General features: G+C 48.2%; 2 protein-coding genes across 5 annotated transcripts in view; one reads left to right on the plus strand and one right to left on the minus strand.

Moving 5' to 3' along the window:
• The window catches only part of SEC24C (SEC24 homolog C, COPII component), a 29,058-nt gene extending 25,151 nt beyond the window's left edge, over positions 1-3,907 (minus strand). Inside the window, exons 1-2 of one of the 3 annotated variants that reach the window (XM_075533605.1) lie at positions 3,753-3,907; positions 1,720-1,919 (exon numbers count right to left, since the gene is read on the minus strand). In XM_075533605.1, coding sequence (XP_075389720.1) covers positions 1,720-1,891 — 172 coding nt within the window. In that variant the 5' untranslated portion in view covers positions 1,892-1,919; positions 3,753-3,907. The other 2 variants (XM_075533607.1, XM_075533606.1) reach the window with 2 other exon arrangements.
• Positions 3,908-13,991: 10,084 nt separating this feature from the next.
• SYNPO2L (synaptopodin 2 like) lies at positions 13,992-22,182 on the plus strand. Of its 2 annotated transcripts, XM_075534362.1 has the most exons (4): positions 13,992-14,096; positions 15,700-15,851; positions 16,441-16,955; positions 20,006-22,182. In XM_075534362.1, exons 1-4 carry the CDS (start codon positions 13,992-13,994, stop codon positions 22,180-22,182), a joined length of 2,949 nt encoding a protein of 982 aa, XP_075390477.1. The 2 variants fall into 2 exon arrangements, with proteins under 2 accessions (XP_075390477.1, XP_075390478.1); XM_075534363.1 differs by lacking the exons at positions 13,992-14,096; positions 15,700-15,851; positions 16,441-16,955 and adding an exon at positions 18,118-18,217.
• The last annotated feature ends 1,482 nt before the right edge of the window (positions 22,183-23,664 follow it).

Here is a 23,664-nt window from a genome sequence, read left to right on the forward strand (position 1 = left end):
TCCCTCATGAACCCTTGATAATTTATAGATTGTTATTTTGTCATATCTTGCCCTATCCGGAGTCTCCCTTCACCCCCCTTCTCTGCCGTCCGTCTCCCAGGGAGGAGGTCACATGTGGATCCTTGTAATCGGTTCCCCCTTTCCAACTCACTCACCCTCTACTCTCCCAGCATCGCCCCTCACGCCCCTGGTCCTGAAGGTATCGTCCACCCTGGATTCCCTGTGCCTCCACCTCCAACCCTTTCTTTATGGGATTTACTCTCTTAAAACATAAAGACTTTGCTGCGACCTCAGTCCTCAGGCTTCATAGCGACACTATAGTACAGAATGTAACTGTCCCTGTAGGCTTCCAAGGTTGTAAATCTTTTTTTTTTAATAGAAGCCTTTAATTTGGACTTTGCAATAAAGTAAAAAAATTTTTTTAAAAAGAGCTGATACCACGGGCTCAATATAGAGTAAATGTCTAGAAAAGAATGAGGGCAACATGTGTATAAACATGCCTGATTCAATCGATGTATGGATTGTGATAAGAGTTCTACAAGCATCCAATAAAATGATTTTTAAAAATAAATAAGCAAGTAAAATAAAGTAAAATTTATACACCTAATACTTATTTATTATTGTGATTGAGTGGGAGGCTTACGAGGCTATAAATCTCTACAGCAACAGAAAGCCTTATCTTTCTCCCAAGGCGTAGCTGATGGTTAGAACTGCAGTTAACAAATCAATGTGTAACCCCCTAGCAGTGAGTTTGAGTTTTGGGAGGTTTTTTTTGTTTGTTTGTTTGTTTGTTTTTGAGAAGTCTTCAATTACCCTGAGGAGCCCTGGCGGTGAAGTGGTTCTGAATTGAGCTGCTGACCACAGGGTCAGCAGTTTGAAACCATCAGCTGGATCTCAGGAGAAAGATGAAGCTTTCTACTCCTGTGAGATGTAGAATCTCAGAATCCATAGGGGTAGTTCTACAGGGTCACTATGAGTCAGAATCAACTTAATAATTCTGAGTTTGAGTTTTTGGTCAATTACCCTATCTAAGGATCCTCCAGAACTATTCTTCCAAAAAGTCGCTCTGGATAATCTGTAGAGAACCAGCTGCCCTGCCTTGAAGAAGTAAAGTTAAAGACCAACCCTAAGGCAGAGCCAGATTAGCCTTGCATTGCTCTGATCTTCCAGGGCATCTAAAAGACAAAGGAAACTCAAGCAAAGGCATAGAAATACTATCAGCAAAAAATTTATGAGAAGTATCAATAACCACACCTTGCCTCCATTAACTAGTTCCTCATGTCCCAGAGACATTTGTAGAACCATCTGTCCACTGAGTAGCATTCTCAATATACACATGAAACAAATTTCAGGAAAACTTTCAGGTAATAATACTCAATCCTGGCCACAGTCTCTGGAGGGTTTGAGATCACAACCCTTCCATCCAGCCCTGAACCGTACTCCCAAGTCAGGTTCCATCTCAGGGTGACAGCCACAGGATGTGAATCAAGAAGACATGCTTCCACTCGGTGTCAAGTTTTAAAAAGCAATAATCACCCTATGATCAAAACAGGGACAAGTAGATTGTCCACAGGGATCTCAGGGACAAAGCAGCAGATTCATGTTCCTGAACCCCAGTCACAATTCTCCAGGCAATTTACCTGGAGTAATACAGCCTAGCTATATTTTGAAGACTGCTGGTTTCCTTCCGTATCGCAAAGGAACCTTAGACATATATACCTGGGGGAGGAGCTTGCTGATAGCCTGGCAATGGACCATTGTAGGAGGCTTCGTAGGGGGTGGGAGGGACTGTGGACCCTGGTTGCCCACCATAGCTGGATTGATATCCTGGGTAGGCAGGCTGGGGCTGCCCATATGGCAGCGCAGAAGGAGCTGACTGGTTGACATTCATTATGAAAGCATCCCCAATTCAGTGTCACCTAGTAGATGAGAGAAAAGAGAAACCAAGTTACTAAAGGAACACATTTTTTTAAAAAGCAACTATCTAGGGTAGGAAGTAGAGATAAAAGGGATCAATGTTATCAAAAAAAGATTAGTTATCATTATGGGATCCTACACTATGGGACCTTAGTAATTGTCTGCCCCCACCCATACAAGTTATCTCTTCCGAGCAAAAAATGTGTTACTCTGAATCCACCACTTTGTCCCTACCAAGAGGGTATAAATTTCAACTACAGACAGGCCCATTGGAATGGAACAGCAGCCTCCATTCCCCAGTGGTATAGTTTCTAGTGTGTAGTCACAAAAGGAGTCCTACAGCTGATGAACTACTGTGATATTACAAGTAAATGGAACGATGCTCCTATTTTCCATTCATTCTCTCCAGCACCCATTCATTCCACAAACACTGAGCACCTGATAGTTGCCAGTCTTTAGAAAATACCAAGCTACGCGGCTAAGACAGACTGGTATAACTCCTTTCCTTCAAAAGACAAAATGTAAGGTAAATGATTAAGGAAATGACTATAATAATAAAAAAGCTACTCCATTCCTAATTTTCCCAGCAAATCAGTAGCTGAACCTGATAGCTAAAGCATTAAGTTCCCTAAAAGTACAAGACATTTGAAAACGGAAGCAAGGAACCAGATTTAGAGCTGCGTGCAGGCCAGACAGAAAAACTTTTTCAAAGAAACTATAGGATCCGTGCAATGCTACCGCTCACTGAAAAGATCATGCATCTTATCCTTCCAGCAGTTACTGATGTCCTTAGCTGCCATCCCGTTGCCTGGCCTCATGGCAACCCCATAAACAATGGATGAGATGCCACATGGGGCTTTTCTCCAACTCTCTGTATTTGCCCTCCTTACATGCTGGTCTGGCAGCTAGACCACTTCTGAAACTACTCATCTTGCCTCAAGTCACAGTAATGAAGTAGAGAGCCTTTCTTGGGTACTTCTAAAAAGTCTGTCTGATTAACATCTACCTTAACCAACTCCGGACTCTCCTAGTGAGGAGGAGGCCAGGATGCAGCAGAGTTTACAGCTACTGCAGTGGAACATTAGACCTCCTCCCTTTGATGGCAAGGAACATCTTGACCATAGACAAGCTAAAAGCTGTTCCTTAACAAGACCTCCTTAAATTCAAAGCCATCTCAAGACGTGTCCTCCCAAATCCTGAGCCTTCCACAGGTACATAGGTCACTGACACTATGCTTGACAGATGCTCCTCTCCCTCAAGGCTGCTGGAAGGGGGGGGGGAGGTCGGGGAGAGACTACAGTTTTTCCTCTTTTCCTCCCGGGAAATAGAAAGTCCAACTTGGGGAGGCCACCAGCTTTCACCAAATCAACTCCGACCCCCTCTCCTCTCACACACCCAGGCGTTTGGAGTCAAGCTTACATCTGGACTCCACTCGGTAAGCAGTCAAGGATGACAACCCGGGGGGGCGGGACAGGCTTCCGAGAACTCTGGAAGTAGTCGAACTGTGGATGTGGAGGCTGGGGTCAAGAACGAGGGGCTCCTTCAAACCCTTGGAGCCAAGCCAGCTTCTCCAGCCTCAGGGAAAGTCAGATCTAGTTCCTGAAGCCCGGTGAGAGTCTTGCGCCCTTCAGCAAGCGGGGCGCCGGCAGCGCGAGCTGGAATCTGGGCCGGGAAGCGAAGGGAGAGCCTAGGGCTGATCTCGTCCTGCGGATGCGTGTGGTGAGGGTCTCTCCCCGGGCGCCGTCCCCGGGACGCTCCCTCTTTTCTCAGACAGCACCCAGATCGGTCCTCTCTTCGGCTTTCCTCCCCACTAACCTCCCAAGGCCACTCCTCACCCGGCTCCAGATCCCGGTTCGACTCCGTTCCTAACGTCAAGGATCCCAGGCCCCACTTCCGGTTCCGAGGGGGCGGGCTCGACGTCCACGGAAGTCCCGCCCCCGCGCTAGGGACCGAGGCCTCTCCTATTGCCACGTCCGCACTAGGCTAGCGCTCGGGGACCCGGATGCGGCACATGCGCGCCCTTCCCATCATGGCGGCCTCCTGGGCAGGGCCGGCTCTTACTCATTTCTGTTTAAGTACTATTTCCAGATGTCAGCGCCACTGTGGCCGCACCAGCAGACCTGCGGCTGAGAAGGCAGCGTCACGCTGTCCTCGGGACATCCCTCCTGTTCGTCTGTGACGTGTTAGTGACTTATGTTCTGTCGCGACTTCCTGCTGACCCCTGACCCCTGCTTTCCGTCTTCGGACTCATTTTCACCCGCGACGTTTGCTGGTCTTAAGATTTGCTGACTGTGTGAATGGCAAAGGGCCACTAACGCATTTTTGGACGTTCGAGTGTTGGAATCCTGGCCCTGCAGGTCTCTACCTCTGTTTCCTCTGTCACTTCACATGTCATTGCTACTAATAATGCCCAACTAACAGCTTGCCAGAAAACGCAGTGAAGCAAGTTAAACAGATTACCTAGCACAGTAACCCGAACTAAACAGACACACTCACCACTACCCAGTCAATTCTGCCTGTAGGACAGGGCAGATCTACCCTTGAATTTCCAAGACTGCACCTCCATGACGGCTGGAAGATTAGGGATAAAAGGGGGTTGTCTCCACCAAATGCTTATGCTAAGCGAGAATTCGCTGGCCATGACATGATAAAGGGGTTTGAAAGAAACAGGAGCCCATGAGAAACCCAAACCTGGGCATGTTCCCACTAAAGCCACCTGGGCATGTGAACTAGAAGCCAGCAGCACTAGGTCACACGTGAGCCTAAAGGCAGGCGCTAAGAACGGCCAATACTCTCAACTATGCACCCCACCCCACCCCCGCCCCAAGTGGGGGTAGGTATAAAACGCAGAAACAGGGCACGGGTGCCCTTTTTAGTTCCTGTGTTCCTTTTTAGGTTTCATGGTCCCGCCTTTCTGGCCATTTTCCACACGGTTTTTCTCAGTCCCGGAAGCGGCCATTTTTGGTCATGAACTTGTGAGCAGTCTCCCTCTCCACCCTCCAGCTGTGAGGGCTTGCACACTTTACAAGGATATCATGTCCTGAGACTTCCTTTTCCCTCATAAAAGTTACGTGGACTTACAAAAGTACTTCTGCTGCGTGAACTCAGCGTTGAGCTGCAAAACAAAACAAAAAAACAACAACGGAAAATCATGCCCCAAACATAACATTTACAGGAGTAGGAACTGTTAGTGGTTTTGAACTGCTAAGTTTGCGGTTAGCAGCCCAAAGAGTAACCACCACACCACCAGGGTTCCTTGCCTGCAGAAAGCAGTCATCCAAGGTTAGCTGTGATTAGCTATGGAGCCCTGGTTATGTAGTGGTTACATACTGAGCCTCCATCTGCATGGTCGGCACTAGGAAACCACCAGCAACTCTGCAGGAGACAGACTGGATTTTCTACTCCCATAAACAGTTACTGTCTCAGAAACCCACAGGGGGTCGCTATAAATCAACATTGACTTATTAACCACTTTTATACAGCACCTTCTCTTAAATGCAGAGCTCTGCTTTGACAAACCATCTCTCTTCTCAGAATGCATCTCCTTTGGCAAGAACCACAGTTCTCAGTTCTTGGGTAACTATCACTACTTGGTGTAATGAATAACAATAGTCATTGTTAGTATGTGTAGGCTTTTCCCCATAAACTTGACTTGATTCCTTACAACTATTTCTTCATTCAATATTTTTAGAGAACTGTTGCGTATCAGCTCCTGTTCTAAGTGCTGAGGAAACAAAAGTAAACAAAGCAGAGATAATAGTTATTCTGAGGCACTGATTAAATAGGGGGGCAGGGATCATTGCACATTTAGTCTGCTAGAAATTATTAGGTATTAAAAATGATTTAGTAAACAAGTAGATGGTCTTCTAGTGCTTATAGTAAATATAACTGGTTCTCAGAATGTGGTCCTGGTATGGACAACATCAGTACCATCTAGGAACTTATTAGAAAGACAAATTTCAGATCCACCCTAACTAACCACTGCCTTCAAGTCAATTCTGACTCAGATCAATAGACAATAGGACACTAGAACTGCTCCATAGAGTTCTTAAAACTGTCACTTTGATGGGGACAGCCTGCCTCATCTTTCTCCTGGGGAGCAGCTGATGGGTTCCCATAGCAGGCCTTTCTGATCATAGCCCCATGTTTAACCCACTGTGCTGCCAGAACTTCTTTAGATTCATCGTAGAAACGGTGACTCAAAAGGTGGAGGTGGGCCTCTGCATGTGTGTTAGTCTACGTTGACTACAGAAACAAATCCATGGACACTGATCTGTGTGTAAGACAGAGGTTTATATTCAAGAGCAATTGAATATTGAGATAACATCCCAGCCCAGTACAGACCGAGTCCATAAGTGATATTAGCCCATATGTTCAACACCAATCTGTAAAGTCCTCTTCAGATTCATAAAACACATGCAATGATGCCAAATGCAGAAAGATCACAGGCCAGTGGGTGGGAAGTCTTGTCAGTAGAGCATCTCTCCGGGAGTGAGCAGAGAGTGTGTGCATTCTGCCTCCAAGGAGGAAATACAGGTATTCCCAGAATTCTCAGGAGATGACCATACCCACGCAGAGGCCTCATTGGCTATGGCAGATTGACAGACTAGACTCTACTCCTTCACTCTTAATTCTCTCAAGTCCCAAGTTGATACCAGGTTATGTAACTATCACAGACCACCCCTTTTCAACTTGACACTTTCATATAACTCTTTAGCCATATATAATTTTCAACCAATAAAATAATATCTGTAACTAACAGGATAAAACTAAAATGCATAAAAGTCAATATATGCCACCCTCGTTTAAATATAACATTCTATAAGTGAACAAAACAAAAATCTCTTATGCCTAATACTTGCAGTTAAGTAACACCTACACCTTAATCCTATAGTCCTATGATTATATTCCCCTACCTATGAAAGTTGGTAAACCAACCACTTCATGCCTTTATCTCCCCATTTTGGGTATCCCATTTTCTACTCTGCCCACTTGCATCAACCACTTACATTACCACAGCAATCTGTGGCTTAAACAGCCTTCTAGGTGATTCCAGACCCCTGGTGCTTCAGCAATTAAAGCACGACTGCAAACCAGAAGGTTGTTGGTTCGAACCCACCAGTCACTCTGCAGGCGAAAGATGTAGCAGTTTGCTTCCATAAAGTTGCCAGCATTAAAAATGCTATGGGACAATTCCACTGTGTGCTATGCGGTCACTATGAATTGGAATTAACTTGGTCTAGGCCAGAGTTTGACAAACTGCTGTTCCAGAACTATATTTGGATTTTTCGGTACATCCATGTGACTCCGAAATAAAATTGAAAATGAAAATAAAACTGTCATAGTTAAACATATATTACCTATGGTAATTTTTTTTCTTATTTGTGAACCACTGGTCGAGATTACTATTTGTCAAATTCAACTAATGATAGATTGAGCCCTCTGCTAAGTGTTTTCACCTAATTTGTCCCATTTAGCGCTCATATCAGCACAGGAAAGTAGGAATCCTCTGTCTTGCCGAAGGCTGCATTCTCAATAAGTGGGAGAACCTAGATCATAGCTTCGTAGGGCTAATAGATGGCATTTGATTTGTTTTTCTGCCCTCCCCCCAGTTGCTCTCAGCCTTTGCTGCACATTACAATCACCTGGTGGCGCCGTTGGAGAAGCATTTGATTGCTAACCACAAAGTTAAAGTAAGCCTGCCAGCCACTGAAGGATCAGGTTCTTTGCTCAAAGATTTACAGCCTCAGAAACCCTATATTGAGTCACTCTGAATGAGAATTGACTCAGTGACAGTGAGTTTCTCTAATGGTACTTTAAAAACATCAACACTCACTGTCATGGAGTCGCTGCCAACTCATAGTGACCCTCTAGGACTGGGTAGAACTGCCCCTGTGGGTTTCCTAGACTGTGACTCTTGACTGGAGTAGAAATTTCACCCCAGGGTGCCTGGTGGTTTCAACTGGTGACATGCTGTGGTAGTGACATAATCTGTGTCAATTTGGGACTTGAGAGAATTAAGAGTGAAGTGGTGGAGTCTAGTCTGTCAATCAGGTCATAGCCAATGAGGCCTCTGTGTGGACATGGCCTCCTCCTGAGGATTCTGGGAACTCCTGTATTTCCTCCTTGGAGGCAGAAGAGATTTCTCTCTTCTCACTCCCTTAGAGATGCTCTAGTGACAAGACACAAGACTGACTCCCTGTGAGACATCCCTGAGGAGAAGCTACATGGACGAACCCTGATGTAGTCAGAATCATGGACCTAGAGAAACCACGTGAAGACCCCTGCCAGTGCTGAGATGCTTACAACACCACTGGTTCAAAGACTTTCTACCCATTGGCTTGTGATCATCCTGCATTAGGCATCATTGCATGTGCTTCATGAGTCTAAAGAGGACTTTACATATTGGTATTGGACATATGGGCTAATAAAGGACTTATGGACTTGGACTGAACTGGGTTGGGATGGTTTCTTAATATACAATCACCCTTTATATAAAAGTTTCTCTAATTCACATATGAGTTTCTATGGATTTGTTTCTCTAGTCTACCTGGACTCATACACTTGCAGAGCAGAGCCCAACACATAGCCATTAGGCCACGAGGGCTCCAAAAATACCAACACCGGCTACTAAGCCAATGAAATCAGAGACTCCAGAGTTGGGGTCAGGGAATCTTATATATACACACCTTAATAGGTCATTTTGTTGCATAATCACCTTCTACCAAATGGTTTTTAATGTATTTCATTTTAAGGACTCGGTAATTTTAAAAACTCTTTAGGCAAGGGAGCACAGTTCTTCCCCAGGGCACAGATCGACACTGCACCAAGTGGGGTCACCATGAGTCAGGACTGACTCCGTTAGCAACTCTCATTGTCTTTTTTCACAAGTATTGGCCATGCGTCCCTTCTGTGATGCAACACAGTGAAGCACGTTGAATGGGCACATACACACATACTCCAGTTTAGATGGTGGACTGGTGGCTGTCTCTTTGATTAATGTTTTATCTTACTTCTTGGTACATAAGGTGACTGACTGACTTGATTTGCTGGGACTAAGATATTTCCTGAGATGTACAATTTTTAGATGTAAAAAGATAGACATTCCCTTGGCCAACTAGGATGAATTGGTCATTATTACTAACAAGTGAGGTTTTATGTACTTAGAAGGAAATTAAGTTAAGTACCATATATACTCAAACATAAGCCTACTCTAGTATAAGCTGAGGTACCTAATTATTCCCTGGGAAACTGGAAAAACGGATTGACTTGTGTATTATAAGTCTAGGGTGGAAAATACAGAAGCTATTGGTGAGTTTCAATAATCAAAACAAATGAAAATAAAAATTACTAAAAATTGAGACATCAGTGGGGTAATGTATTTAAATATTTATTTTAAATAAAAAACATAAATAAAAGGACAAGTCATTTAGCATTAGTAAACCAGCACAGTAAGTGGAAAATAGATTCAACGAAAACAATAAGGTATCAACAATGATACCTTAAGAGTACTATTTCCTGAGCTCAATCAGCAACCAAGCTAAAATATAAAGGGTTAAAATCCTTCAAAACTGGATTCCTCATCATCATCTGTATCCCAATGCAGAGCTTCAGCCGGTGTGAAGTCATCATAGACACTGTCCTCACTGAGATCGCCGTCATCACCATCACTGCTGTCATTTTCATACAAAGCGCAGTCTTCACTGCCATCCACGTCATAGGACGGCTCTGATTGGTTAGATGTGAGTAAACAAACAATCAAAGCCCTGCAGTGTCAGCGTCACCGTGGCTTTGAATGAACAGCGGAGAAACGGCAATCACCAGCTCCTTACACCTCGCTGGGGTACCACTGACCCGTGTATAAGCCGAACCCTAGTTTTTCAGCACATTTTTTGTGCTGAAAAACTCGGCTTATACACGAGTATATACGGTAATTATTTTTCACTTTTTTTAGGTGCTCAACATGTGCGGAAACATTGTGATGGGGAGTTTTTGTTCACCATATAGTTTTTAATAGATGATAGTTTTAAATGGTTTGAAACTCGCAGTTAAAAAAATTATATTATGTGCCTGATACTAAGTTCCTAATTGGATAAGTTTGACCTAGTTTCTAAGAGTCCTTCGTGAGCCAGTCTGTGTGCCATAGACTACTAGAACTTTGTTCTTTGGAGACGCACAACATCCTCCATGGGCCACACCAAAAAGACTCGATGTGGAAACCCCACTAGGTGAACTGGGCTTTACCTAGAGCTCACCTGCAGCCCTTGGACTTTAGGCTGAAACTCCCTCATGTCAGAAGCAAGTGACTGCTAGCCCAATGGCATAGAACTGGCGGATGCTGGACTTTGGTTAGAATCTCTTGCCTTAAGGGTGCCCAATGAATGGTGGTCCAGAACAATCATATGCTCGTTATTTTAATACCCTCCTTGCTTCATGTGACATGCTACGCGTGGCTCTGCTGTTGTGAATGCATATTATCGAAAGTGTTGCCCTACCCCTAACCCCCATTGTTAAATAGTGTCTACTCACTCTTAGGAGTTTTATCAAGGTTCATAGCTGCCTTATACTGTATAATTTCCTTTTCTCAACAGTGTTTAGATTCTATACCCTTGGTTCAACTAATAACACTATCAATGAGTAGTGGTTATGCACTTGCTGCTAACCACAAGGTCAGCAGTTTGGAACCACCAGCCAAGTCTGGGGGAAAGGCAGAAGCTTTCTACTTTTGTGAAGATTTGTACTCTCAGAGATTCACAGAGTAGTTCTAACCTGTCCGATAGGGTTTCTATGAGTCAGCCTTGATTCCATGGCAGTGGAAGTGATGCCCCAGGGAGATGATTGATGACATTCTCTAACACGAAATGACTGATGCTTCTGAGGTGAACCAGAAACATACAAAAACCATATATATGAGATGGATTTTGAGCTTGCACTTAATTCTAGTCCCAATCTAAGAATAATTAGTTCTTTTCTTAAATCATTTTTGGGGGGATCATACAATTCTTATCACAATTCATACATCCCTCCATTGTGTCAAGCACATATGTACATTTGTTGCCATCATCATTCTCAAAACATTTGCCCTCTACTTGAGCCCTTAATATTGGCTGCTCATTTTCCCCCTCCTTCCGCACTCCCCCTACCTGATGAACCCTTCATAATTCATAAATTATTATTATTTTAATTGGTTCTTATGACAAGGCTCTCCATGATGCTCTCCTCCATGAAGAGCTAACTGAAGTTATGGGTTCTGTAGCAAAGTGTGGTGAAGAAACCAGATGGTGCCTGGCTATCAGAAAGAATAGCATCTGGGGTCTTAAAGGCTAGTCTTCAAACTAGTCTCAAAGGCTAGTCTCAAATCAACTAAGTCCACATGGAAGAAGCACACCACTCTTTGTTATCCAAGAATTCTCTAATATCATCTAAATCCAAAGGAGGCAATGGTATCAGAGCATAAATTGTGAACCACCAGGTTTGCAGAAGGCTACGGATGACAGTGGAAGGCCGCAATGCATGTTGAGGGTCCTCAGGTGGATTAAGCCTTCATGAATTTACCCTGGTTACACTTGAGGAACGGGAACACCCTTGCTGTCAGACAGAGAGCATTGTAAAGTTGATTGTGGCAGATGTACTTAGGTTAAAATGTAACGTTTTATCATGTGATCTCCTTTTGACCTCCTTTAAAGTTGTTTGGGTTTAAAAAAACCAACAGTGACGGGGCAATACATGTGGATGAAGTCTCTGGGAACCCCTCTGACCATGGACCAGGGATGTGCACAGCCTTGCTCTCATGCAGCGTGCACTGAAAAGTGGATGATTGCAGTTGCAGTTAGGTTGAAATTTAGCACCTTATCCTTTGATTTCTCTTATGATCTATTTTAAATTGGTTCTAGTTTTTGTTTTATTCAATTATTTATAATCATTTTATTGGGCTCATACAACTCTTATCACAATCCACACATACATCAGTTGTGTAAAGCACATTTGTACATTTGTTGCCCTCATCATTCTCAAAACTCTAGCTTTCTGCTTGGGCTCCTGGAATCAACTTCGCGTTTTCCTCCCCCCCCCCCCTCCCCTCCCTCATGAACCCTTGATAATTTATAAATTATTATTTTGTCATATCTTACACTGCCTGGCGTTTCCCTTCACCCACTTTTCTGTTGCCCATCCCCCAGGGAGGAGGTTATATGTAGATCCTTGTAATCGGTTCCCCCTTTCTACCCCCACTTCCCTCCCGGTATTGCCACTCTCACCACTGGTCCTGAGGAGTTCATCTGTCCTGGATTCTCTGTGTTCCCTGTTCCCATCTGCACTCCTGTGCATCCTCCGATCTAACCAGGTTTGCAAGGTATAATTGGGACCATGATAGTGGCGGGGAGGGGGGCAGTTAAGAAGCGTTTAAGAACTAGAGGAAGGTTGTGAGTTTCATTAATGCTACACTGAACCCTGAGCGACTCATCTCCTCCCCTCTACCCCTCTGTTTTCTTTTTGACTGAGGTTTATAATCTGTTTTACTTTGTTATTGTTGTTAATCTTTTCTTTCTTTTTTAATGTTTTTCTGTATATGAAATCCAGGGTAGGTAATTCTATAGAGAGAACTGGATTAATGCTTCCTTGGGGATATGGCAGGGAAGTTTGGGGGGAAATGAGGAGCTAATAAAGATGAGTAATAAGAATGAAGCAAATGTTCTAAAACTGATTGTGGTGATGATTAGACAACTCTTCTTGATGTGAATGAACTATTGAATTAAATTATATATCAATTATATGCTGATAAAATTGTTTTTAAAATTCTATTATGAAGTCTCTCTGCTACAGTGGACAAGAGTATCTGTTTCCCCATACCCTTAGGGCTAATAATGTTAGAAAACATTTGGATTTTTCCATTTTGATAGAAATGTGAAAAATGTTATTTTAAATTTGTATTTTTTATGACTATGGTTAAACATCTTCATTTTCTTTCTTTCTTTTTTTTAAGTCCTCTCCAAAGTCTTCTTCCAAGTCCACCACCTTCTTCATTTTCAAAGAGACTTTTGGATTCCCTGTATGAGTTTCCAAGAGTACAACTTTACAGGCATAGAAAGCCCCATCTTGCTAGAAAGGATCTCTCCAAATGTAAGGCACATTAATTAATGGAAATATTAAAGCAAGTAGAAAATTTTACCCTAAGTTGGTAGGATCAAAATGCATCCACCTATCCGGGACTTCCTGTGGATTGTAAGAGTTAATGTAACTCCGCAAACATGCATTGAGCACCCGTGAGATGAAGCCGTTCTGCGGGCTCTTCCTGACAGGCTGTTTCACACAACTCCTGGCCTTCGGTGTTTTCCTTGTCAGGGAGGCATGTAAATAGATATCATATTCACTGATAAATAGAACAATAGAACTATTAAGAAGACTACATGTTGCCCAGAGAAAAGAAAGGCTTTCTAGAAGGCCAAGGAAGGCTTTGCGGAAGAGACAGCAGTTCAGCCCGAGCGGTGTTGATCAGAAAAGTTTTTCCCCAGCACCCAGCTCTGCAGGGAAAGAGAGCTCCCCATTCCCAGGCCCGTGCTGCCCGAGGGGCACTTTCCTGAGAGGCCCAGCAACTGGGCCATTCCTCGCTGGCCCTGAAATCAAAGCTCCCGGTGCTGCCACTGTGCAATGACTTCAGAAAGCTGTCGCTATCAATCTGGGATCCCATCATGGAGAAGGTAAAGTTCTTGAAAGGCTGTCTATGAGTTAGAGCTCAAATTGCTAGTATGAGGAGGTCTGAGTCAAAAGCCCAGGCAGTAGAGTGGGGGACATGACAGGACAGAAAGTTTTACTATAATTAGCTTTGGGAGTAACACAGGTGGGGGAGGAATGGGTGTACAGCCGGCAACTATTTTAAGCACAGTTCAGATTGACAGGACAAATGTGCTGGACTGGACTGATCTCAGGGGCAACTTGCCTGCCTGTGGTGTGTGGGGGGAGACCTGGGACAGCAAGAACAGGACAGCCAGACAGGCAGGCCGCACGGGGGACTAGCACCTCAACTTCTCTTCCTAGGAATCTGTCCATACCCCAGGGGCCATAAGCCAAGCTGAGCCATGGGTACTGAGGAGGAGGTGCTGGTCACACTGTTGGGGGGAGCCCCCTGGGGCTTCCGACTTCATGGGGGGGCCGAGCAGAGGAAACCTTTACAGGTGTCCAAGGTAAGGGAGAGCCCCTGAAATGAGGCTTCAGGGCAAAGGGAACCTAAAAACCCGGGAAGAGTTCTGTGTGGCCTGTGGGGAGGCTCTGGGAAGCTGAAGAAAGGAGGAGGGGTGAAAGGGTGGGTAGGGACGCATGCTCATGTCTGGTGGGGGAACTAATGTTTAGGTTTCTGTGGGCAGGGATTTTTAAATTCCCTTTTCATAAAGGGAATTCTTGGTTTCCAGGGAGGAGAGCAAAATAGACTACGTGAGGCCCCATGGTGGCAAGGGCCCATGTCGGACCAGGGGTTTTGCTCTGCTGGGATTGTACCTCCACCTCCAACTCTAGGAATGTCAAGAAGGTGCTAATTTCTCTCTGACAGACTGATATGTGATGAGCCCAGGCTGTCTCACCCAGCCCAGCCCTGCCCTGCCCTGCCCTGCCTTCAATACTTCTCTCTCCTTAAGCCAGACCCTTTCACCACCAGTTGTCCTGAGTCAGTTCTGACTCCTGGTGACTTGTGTGTGAGAGAGTGGAACCCTGCTCCATGGGTTTTCAGTGGCTGGGTTTTCAGAAGTGGATTGCTAAGCCTTTCTTCTGAGCGCTTCTGGGTGGACTTCACCCTCCAAACTTTCGGTTAGCAACTGGACACATTAACCATTTGTACTCTCCGGAGACTCCTTTCTCTCCCTTGGCAAGACTTGTTAGATGTGAGGAATGGTGTGGAGAGGTCTGGCCCTTCAGATGAAGTCATTACTCTGGGTTTCACTCTGTAGGCGACTGCTGCGAACCTCTCATCCCTCGAGTTTTGTAGTTGTGAAATATGGGTGATTATAGCACCTACTCCCAGAACCATGGTAAGGATTAAAACCAATCGTACGTGTTGAGGGCTTAGTACTGTGCCTGACATTTAGTGTACAGTCAGGAAATGGTAACCACTACTGTTATTTCGAGAGCAAGATGAAGCTTCCTGTTCCCATAAAGAGTTATATTCTCAACTATTGAATTGTATGATATGCCAATAAAACTGTGAGGGGGGAGGGGAAAGAGTTACAGTCTCAGAAACCCACAGGGGTAATTCTACTCTGCCCTACAGGGTCACCATGAGTCAGAATCGACTTGGTGACAGTGAGTTTGCTTTGGTTCAATCAACTCGATGACAGTGAGCTTAATTCGGTTCTCATGACTTATTCTTACTTTGACATAGGTACATGTGGGTGCACACAGACCTTCACACCCTCACTGTCTCCAGGAAACTGGTGGGATTCCCTCTGATCTGGAAGATTAACATCTTTACCAAGTAGATAATAGCACCTGGGACTTCAAGGTCTAGAAGTATTAGCCAGTGTAGACATTGCCCTCGGAGGAGATAAAACTACCATCTCTAGCACCCTTTAGTGGTTGCCCTACCACTACCTCGCCCTGCATAATGTCTTAGTCCCTTCTATTGTGCCTTCTTCCCTCCAGACAGGTTCCCTCACCTGTAGTCCTATCCTCCCCACTCCCCAGACCCAACCCTTTCTGACCCTGCAACATAAAATTCCCTTCACACAGGGTTCTGCCTTCAGCAGATCTCCCCCTGGAGCCTTTGAGTCCTCCTTCACCTACACTCTTCCTTCCCAGATCCGGAGGCGGAGCCAGGCTGGCCGAGCAGGACTCCGAGAGAAGGACCAGCTCATGGCAATCAATGGAGTCTCCTGCATCGGCCTCTCGCATGCAAGTGCCATGAGCCTCGTCGACGCCTCAGAGAATCAGCTGGTCCTCACTGTCAGGCGGTATGGAGCTCCTGAACTTACTGTGTCCCTAGGGTAGGCAGTGCCCATTTCCACTTGGGTGTTCATGCTAGGTGCAGATATTGGTGTTGAATGTATATGCGATTAAGGACGAGGGGTGTCAAATAGATACATGAGTTAGTGGGCATATACTTCAACCCTTGGCCTCTCCTCCTCATCTCATCTTCTAAGCCAGTGGTTCTCAACCTTCCTAATGCCGCGACCCTTTAATACAGTTCCTCATGTTGTGATGACCCCCAACCATAAAAGTATTTTCGTTGCTACTTCATAACTGTAACTTTGCTACTGTTATGAATTGGGTGACCCCTGTGAAAGGCTTGTTCGGTAGACAAAGGGGTCGCGACCCACGGGTTGAGAACCACTGTTCTAAGCCCATTTCTGTTCACGTCCCTCCAAGCACATTAACCTCCCAGTTTGTCTTTAGATCTTCACTCTCCCCAGCTGATTCATCCCACCTAGAGCCCACACCTCTCTCCTCCTATCTCCTCCCACCTCCTCGAAATCTCACTAGACGCCTACTCTCTAGTCGCTACTGGACCATCTCTCAATTACTGACATTTTTCCTACACAGGGTAGGGGACGAAGGACCTGTACGATCTCCATCCCCTCGTGAGCTTCAGGTACTGTCACCCTTGTCTCCAATGAGTCCTGAGCCCCCTGGTGCTCCAGTTCCCCAGGCTCTGCAGCCTGGGAGCCTTCGCTCACCTCCTGACAGTGAGGCTTACTACGGAGAGACCGACAGTGACGTGGATGGCTTTGCCACCCAAGAGAAACCCCGCCGCCCCCGCCGCCGAGGGCCTGTGAGGCCCACCCCTCCAGGAGCTCCACCTGATGAGGTCTACCTATCTGATAGTCCTGCGGAACCAGCTCCTGCTGCCCCTGGCCCTCCTAGCCAGTGGGACAGCCGTGTCAGCTCGCCATCTTGGGAGGATGGGGCAGCGCTTCAGCCACCTTCAGCAGAGGCCCTGCTGTTGCCCCACGGACCCCTCCGGCCTGGGCCTGACCTCATTCCTATGGTGGGACCTGTACCCCACCCAGTGGCAGAAGATCTCACTACCACCTATGTCCAGAAAGCCAAGCAGGCCAGTGAGTACCAAACCCCCTTCTTCCATGTGGGCCCTAAATCTGCCTCTCCCTAGCTCTACTCTCTCCTCCCCTTTCTCTTGGAGATGGTTTTAGGAAAAGTGGATAAGAGGGCTGACTGGGAAAGGGAAATAATAAGTCTCATGTCCCCAATTGTCCCTGCGGTCTGAACCCCTGTGGGTCAGGTTGTTCAACCTCAGCCTGGCACACGGTAGGTAGAGAAGTCAGGGAGGCAGCACGACTAGATGTAGGGTTTGAGTTCTGTTGTTAGTATCATTTGGCTAGGTGTCAGGATTGGGGTGAGGGTAATGGGCAGACATGGGGCTGAGGAGTGTTGGGGAGCGGGATTGGGCTACAGGGGCACTTCAGTGTCCTTTGCGGGCATAACATCAGAACTACTTTTGTAGTTTGACATTTGAAAGTTGAGTTAGGCTTCGTGGGGCCGTGAGGCCAGGGGATGGTCATGAGATCCCGAGGAAGTGGTAGAAGGGAGGGCTCTTCAGCTCCTTATCGCCGGCGAGAATGTGGGCCTGGGCAGAAAGAGCCAGTTCCACTTATCTTGAGCGATTTGCTATTTTTGATGTGAGCTACACAGCAAGGTGTAAGCATGCACTTTTCTCCTGCTCCCTGGCCCCCATCTCACTTCCAGAGAGGCCTTTGTTTTGCTTCAGAAATCTTAGGATTAGCCCTCTACTTCTCATCTTTCTTCCTTTTCCATCATTCTGCTTTCTCAGCCATAAAAAAAAAAATTGACTCTAAGTGTGGAATGAAGGCTAGCAATACCCTAGTTTAGCATCTGACCTTCCCAGACTGACTAAGACTCCACCAAGAAATTCCAGATGCAAGCCCAGGATCCTATGCTTACCCACAATTCTCATTTTAGCAAAGCCCCTTCCCATCCTGCTGAGAGAGATGGTAGTAGCTCTGGGATATTTTTAGCCAAGCAGATCTCGTTGTCAAATGGGGGCGGGGAAGGGTAGGCAGGTGCTGACATCCATCACACTGGGGCTTGTGGGGCAGCCTAGAGAAGAGAGAGGGGCCAGGCTCCAAAAATAGCACCATGAGCTCATTCAGCTGCCAGCTCTGGGGACCAGACAAAGGGGCTTTAAAAGGCGTGGGGGTGGCTCAAGCTGGTCCTGCTCCAGCCAACACTGCCTTTCTCCACATGGAGACCTTGGAGCCCATCAGCCAAGAGCTTCTCAGCCAAGCCAGTTGTGACAAAGGCCCAGGCCCAGATCCTGAGCTCCAGGACCCATTCTATGCAGGTACTTCATGTCTAAGGGAGATCTGGGACTCCCATTAGAGGAGAATAATCAACCGGTTCCGAAGGGAGGTCTCTGCGCAAGGTCAAATTCCCTACCCCTCCTTTTTCCTTCCTCTTTCTCTTTTTGGGCTTTCATGGCTCCTTTCTCAGAATGGGTTGATGGTATGGCCACTTGTCCAAGTGTCCTGTGACCACATGGGTGATAGGAAACTCAAGGGGAGTGTGTGTGAGAAAGAAATGTGGGCATTTCTGAATGCAGGAAGGCATGTACGTGTGCGTCTGTGGGAGTTGAGATGTACGTGAACAAGAACGTGTCCTTGTCCTTGTGCAGCTAGTGCCAAGAATGTAGTAATGGGTACTTACAGTGGGTCATAGCACTGTGTTAAGTGCTGACTTTTCCTCATGGGAACTCTAGGAGGTAGGCACTATCATCCTCATTGAGAGTGGAGAAAAAGGAGCTACACTAAGCTAATAGACTACTCCCAAGGTTTCAGAACCCCGAATCTTCCAGAGCCGAACCCTAGTTCCAGAGCCTGTTCTTCCATTTAGAGCATTATGTTGTTAGAAACGTTGGGATGGAAGGCATGAGAGTCCTAATTAGAAAGGAGTTGGTATCTTGAATGGAAAGTAGCTGGAATTTCAAGAATTCTTTTAGGAACTGGGATTATGGACAAGGAGTACTAGTGTCCAAGACAGAGACAGTTCGAGCAGCAGGGCAGCCTCTCCCATTTCTTGGCCCCACTTACCCAGACCCTATGGGATATGGGTAGCCCTGCCCTGGCTCCCTGCTTGCTTGCCTGCCTGGCAGCAACTGCCAGGCTCTCCACCTCAAGGGCTTGAGAATGAGGCACCTTTGACCTCTAAAGAAACCCACCCACTCCAACTTGGGGAAAATGAACACATAATTTAGCAGATGACCTTGAAGTGTCTTCAAATTGGGCGGGTTAGTTTGGAGAGCAGCCCCGTAGCCTTTCCCGCATCTTAGAGCTGAGACTACTGGCCGTGAATCGCGGCGGACAGAGGGGCAAAGGGATGTTCTGGTAGTTGAAAAGCAAATATTGGCTCCAGCATTTTGATCAAACATTTAGGTACAGTCTCTTCAGAGGAAACTCTGGGGCGAAGGACCACCTGGACTGTGTCTAATGTGGGGCCATTTGAGTAACTGTGTTTTTGTGAGCACATGTGTATTTATCTATGGGTATGTGAACCTGAACATGAGCTAGGGTAAACCTGAACAAGAGAAAGGACATACGCGCAATAGTGCCCATCGGTGGCTTCCAGTTGACAAATAGTCTTGTAGATACGATGTGTGATGGTAGTTGTTTCCACGCGTGCTGCACACGGAGGTGGCCGTTTGAATGAAGGCTTTCATTGTTCAGGGTCCTTTGTGTCTTGAATATGGGGGAGGGCTGAGAAGAGGTTCAAGCATTGAGAGACACCTGCTCTGCTAAAACAGTCTCGGCCTTCTCTCCCTGGGGCTTGCCCATCTATCTGCCTTCCTCCTATGGGAGGCACTAGGAATGGAGGGAGGGCGGGAGGGCTGTGTGCGGCATGGGTAAGGGCACGTTTCTAGAGGGCTGTGGTCAACGTTGAAATGTCCAACTGGACTCGGCCTTATCTTCAGCTGTCCTTGGTTTCCCTTGGCACCCGCTAGGCTGTCCCCAAGTCCGAGAACTTCGCCACCACAGGCAAGAGAACTTGTTGGTGTGGGAGGCCTCGGGGAGCTGGGGAGCAGGGCTGGAAACGGCCGGGACGCCCCACTGACCATTTTCTCTCCTGACCTCCTCAGAACTGCAACGGGCCGAAAGCCTCCAAGAGAAGAGTGTGAAAGAGGCTAAGACCAAATGCCGGACGATTGCCTCCCTGCTAACGGCCGCCCCTAACCCCCACTCCAAGGGGGTGCTTATGTTTAAGAAACGGCGGCAGAGAGCCAAGAAATACACGCTAGTGAGCTTTGGGGCTGCGGCGGGGACAGGCACTGAGGAGGAGGAAGACGGTGTCCCTCCGACCAGCGAGTCGGAGCTGGACGACGAGGCCTTCTCGGACGCGCGCAGTCTCACCAATCAGACGGACTGGGACAGCGCCTATCTGGACATGGAGCTGGCCAGGCCGGGCTCAGCGGCCGCAGAGGGCCAGGGCCCCGGGCTGGGAGGGCAGCTGAGCGAGGCCTCGGGGCCAGGGGCCCGGCTCTTTGAACAGCAGCGGCAGCGGACAGCCTCCAGCACCCAGGAGCTGGCCCAGGACGGCCCACCGGCCATGCCTAACGGACAGGGCCTGCAGTCACCCCTCCGTCCCCAGAGTGCGCCCCCGGAGGTGGCGGTGCTCCCACTCAGCCCAGTGCCGGCACTCGAAGCCAGCCCCAGACTCTTTCTTCCCGGTGGGGGGGCCCCCTCGCCAGCTCCCGGGCTCTTTAACCGGTCAGCCAGGCCATTTACTCCAGGCTTACAAGGACAGAGGTCAGGCACCACCCCGGTTCTTTTCCGGCCCCTAGCCCCCAAGAGGGCGAGTGAAAGTCTAGGAGGCCTCACTCCCGGCCCACCCCCCTTCTTGTGCTCCACACAGGGGCCCGCCCCCACTCCTCTGCCCAGTTTCACTCCAGGGGTTCCCGGCCATGTGCCAGCTCCTGGCTCCCCCGCCACACCGCGCTCGTCGGGCCCCGTGACAGCCACCAGCTCCCTGTACATCCCGGTCCCCAGTCGCCCAGTTACTCCAGGCGTAGCCCCAGAGCCTCCCGCTCCCCCTAGCGCTGCGGCCAGGACTTCTACCGCTTCCATCTTCCTGTCGGCGCCTCTGAGGCCAGCGGGGCGCCCAGAAGCAGCGGTCCCGAGCCCAGCTGCACCCGAGCCCCCCAGCGCGCGGGAGCAGCGCATCTCGGTGCCAGCTGCCCGCACCGGCATCCTGCAGGAGGCCCGGCGCCGGGGGACGCGGAAGCAGATGTTCCGGCCAGGAAACGAGGAGACAAAGAGCTCGCCCAACCCCGAGCTGCTGTCTCTGGTGCAAAACCTGGATGAGAAACCCCGGGCCCTGGGGGCCGAATCTGGTCCCGAGGAGGACGTTCTTAGCCTCGGGGCGGAAGCTTGCAACTTCATGCAGCCACCAGGGGGCAGGAGCTACAAGGCCCCGCCCCCCGCGACACCCAAAGCCCCGCCTCCCATGGCTCCTAAGACCCCGCCCCCTATGGCACCTAAGACTCCACCCCCGGTAGCTCCTAAGCCCCTCTCTCGAGGGCCCTTGGATGGGTTGGTGAATGGGGGAGTCCCGTCAGCTGGACTCCCTGAGCCACCAAGGCTGCAGGGTAGGGGTGGGGAGCTCTTTGCGAAACGGCAGAGCCGCGCAGACAGGTATGTGGTGGAAGCTACACCTGGCTTTGGCTCTGGCCGCGGACCCAGAAGCCCCTCTCCAACTCCTTCATTGCCCCCATCCTGGAAATACTCACCCAATATCCGCGCTCCACCTCCCATTGCTTACAACCCACTTCTCTCACCCTTTTTCCCTCAGGCTGCCAGGACTCTCCCTGGCAAGTCTCAATCCCAGGGGCCCCGGGCAACCCCCAAACCGGGAATCAAGGTTCTTGATTTCATGAGGCACCAGCCCTATCAACTTCAAACCGCCATGTTCTGTTTTGACGAGGCTCCTCGCACTCCGGGTTCCACAGCTTCCGGGCCTCCCAAAACCGCCCGAGTCCAGGAGGTCCGCAGATTTTCCACTCCGGCGCCACAGCCCACTGCAGAGCCCCTGGCTCCCACAGTGCTGGCTTCTCGAGCAGCCACCAGCCTGGATGAACCCATCTGGAGAACAGAGCTGGCCTCAGCCCCTGTCCCTAGCCCAGCCCCTACTTCAGAGTCGCCCAGGGGCCTTGGAACGTCCCCCAGTTCCTGCGGCTTCCAGGTAGCCAGGCCAAGGTTCTCAGCCACGAGAACTGGATTGCAGGCTCATGTTTGGAGGCCTGGGACAGGACACCAGTAAGCACAGCCCAGCTCCAAAGACCAAGGAGAGGTGGAAAGTCCTGTTCCTAAAGTTGCCCTACTCCACCCCACCCTACCCCACCTCTCACAGGCACCTGAAGGCTTAAGCTCCCTGCTGCCAGAAGTAGTTCTGGAGTTGATAGCTCCTCCCTCTAGAGCTGATAGCTCTACGCCCAGCTTCCTACTCACTCTGTCTGGGTATTTCCTTGCCTGGATCTCTGTCTTTGTGCTCTTTCCTCCCATACAGGATAGTTTTCTCTACCTTTTCGCTGTCGGTCTTGTACTACGTTCAGAGAAAAGTACATAGAGAAGTTACCACTGGGACCTCCGGCAAGATACTTGCCGCCAGACAGACAGCAAAGCAACTGAGCTGATGCCCGTTTGCACTCAACCCTGCCCCTAGTCCTCACTCTTTCCCAGGCGTAGCTGGCACATATCTAGGCATGTGTGGGTGTGTATTTTTGTGCGTGCACTTTTAAGATGAGAGTAAGAGGAAAGGTGTACAGGCCCATCTGGGTTTTCCCCTTGATGAAAGAAGGGTCAGATATAATTTCCACATGGACTGGCCAGTGAGGAGAAAGAGATTCACTAGAGGACAACTCTGTAGAGACCAGCATCTGCAGCAGGTGCATAACATCTTGTGAAACGTATGGGATAGGAGGATATTGAAGGACCAGGCTATCTTGCATGGGCTGCTTTAGTAGCTAGTCTAACAATAGAACCAAGATTTCAGAAAAGTAGTGACTTGAGAAGCCCACACCGAGCAACGAGGACGTGGTAAAATACAAGACTTCTTCTCAGAATGAGCAGTCATTGGCTTCGTTGTCTCAGGAGCCTAGTAGTCCGGGTGTGGAAAGAGAGGCAGAAACCAGAAGTGGAACAGACATGGCTGAAACAGTGTGGTGAGAAAGAGTGCAGAGAGTGCAGTTGGGGAACAAGAAACCCACAGCATCCATGGAGAAGATTGGGGAACGTTGGAGGGAGAAGAATGTATTTGTTAGCACAATGAGGGGGATGATGGTAAGGGGAATGTGAGGGTGCGCGTGCTAAATGTTGACAGAATAGTTGGGAGTCTGTGTTGCCTCTGAGTCTGTGTTGCCTCTGAGTCAGTCCCACAGTCTGTCATGATGACCTAGACAGTTAAGTCCAGAGCCCAAACCTCTTTTTATTCCTACCCCAATCCTCAATGCCCTGGCTTGTTTCTTTCCAGCTTCAAACTCTGATTTCTGACCTGAAAGGGTATGAATTCCCCTCACCTAGAGTGTCCCTAGCCATGTTTGCTGCTTGACCTGGAAACTGATACTTCCTTTTGCATATTAGGCGTGAGTCACTGTACTTTGTTTTGTGCACAAGAATAAATGCCCCAGACCTTCTGTTGCTGTCATCTCTTTTGGTTTTATATCTTGATATTCTCTAACCCTAAACTTACTTGGCCTAATGCTCCGTTTCAGGGGGGGGGGGGCGGCGGGATTACTCAGTGTCT

This window comes from Tenrec ecaudatus, chromosome 16 (assembly GCF_050624435.1).
Source record: "Tenrec ecaudatus isolate mTenEca1 chromosome 16, mTenEca1.hap1, whole genome shotgun sequence".
In the NCBI taxonomy this organism is placed as follows: Eukaryota; Metazoa; Chordata; class Mammalia; order Afrosoricida; family Tenrecidae; genus Tenrec; species Tenrec ecaudatus.

What these genes read in the sequence shown, in the direction of transcription:
- SYNPO2L (XM_075534362.1), top strand. Translation starts at nt 13,992, where the DNA reads ATGGGTACTGAGGAGGAGGTGCTGGTCACACTGTTGGGGGGAGCCCCC. An exon ending in AACCTTTACAGGTGTCCAAG is followed by an intron (nt 14,097 to 15,699) that starts GTAAGGGAGAGC and finishes CTTCCTTCCCAG; the next exon opens with ATCCGGAGGCGGAGCCAGGC. An exon ending in CCAGAAAGCCAAGCAGGCCA is followed by an intron (nt 16,956 to 20,005) that starts GTGAGTACCAAA and finishes TGACCTCCTCAG; the next exon opens with AACTGCAACGGGCCGAAAGC.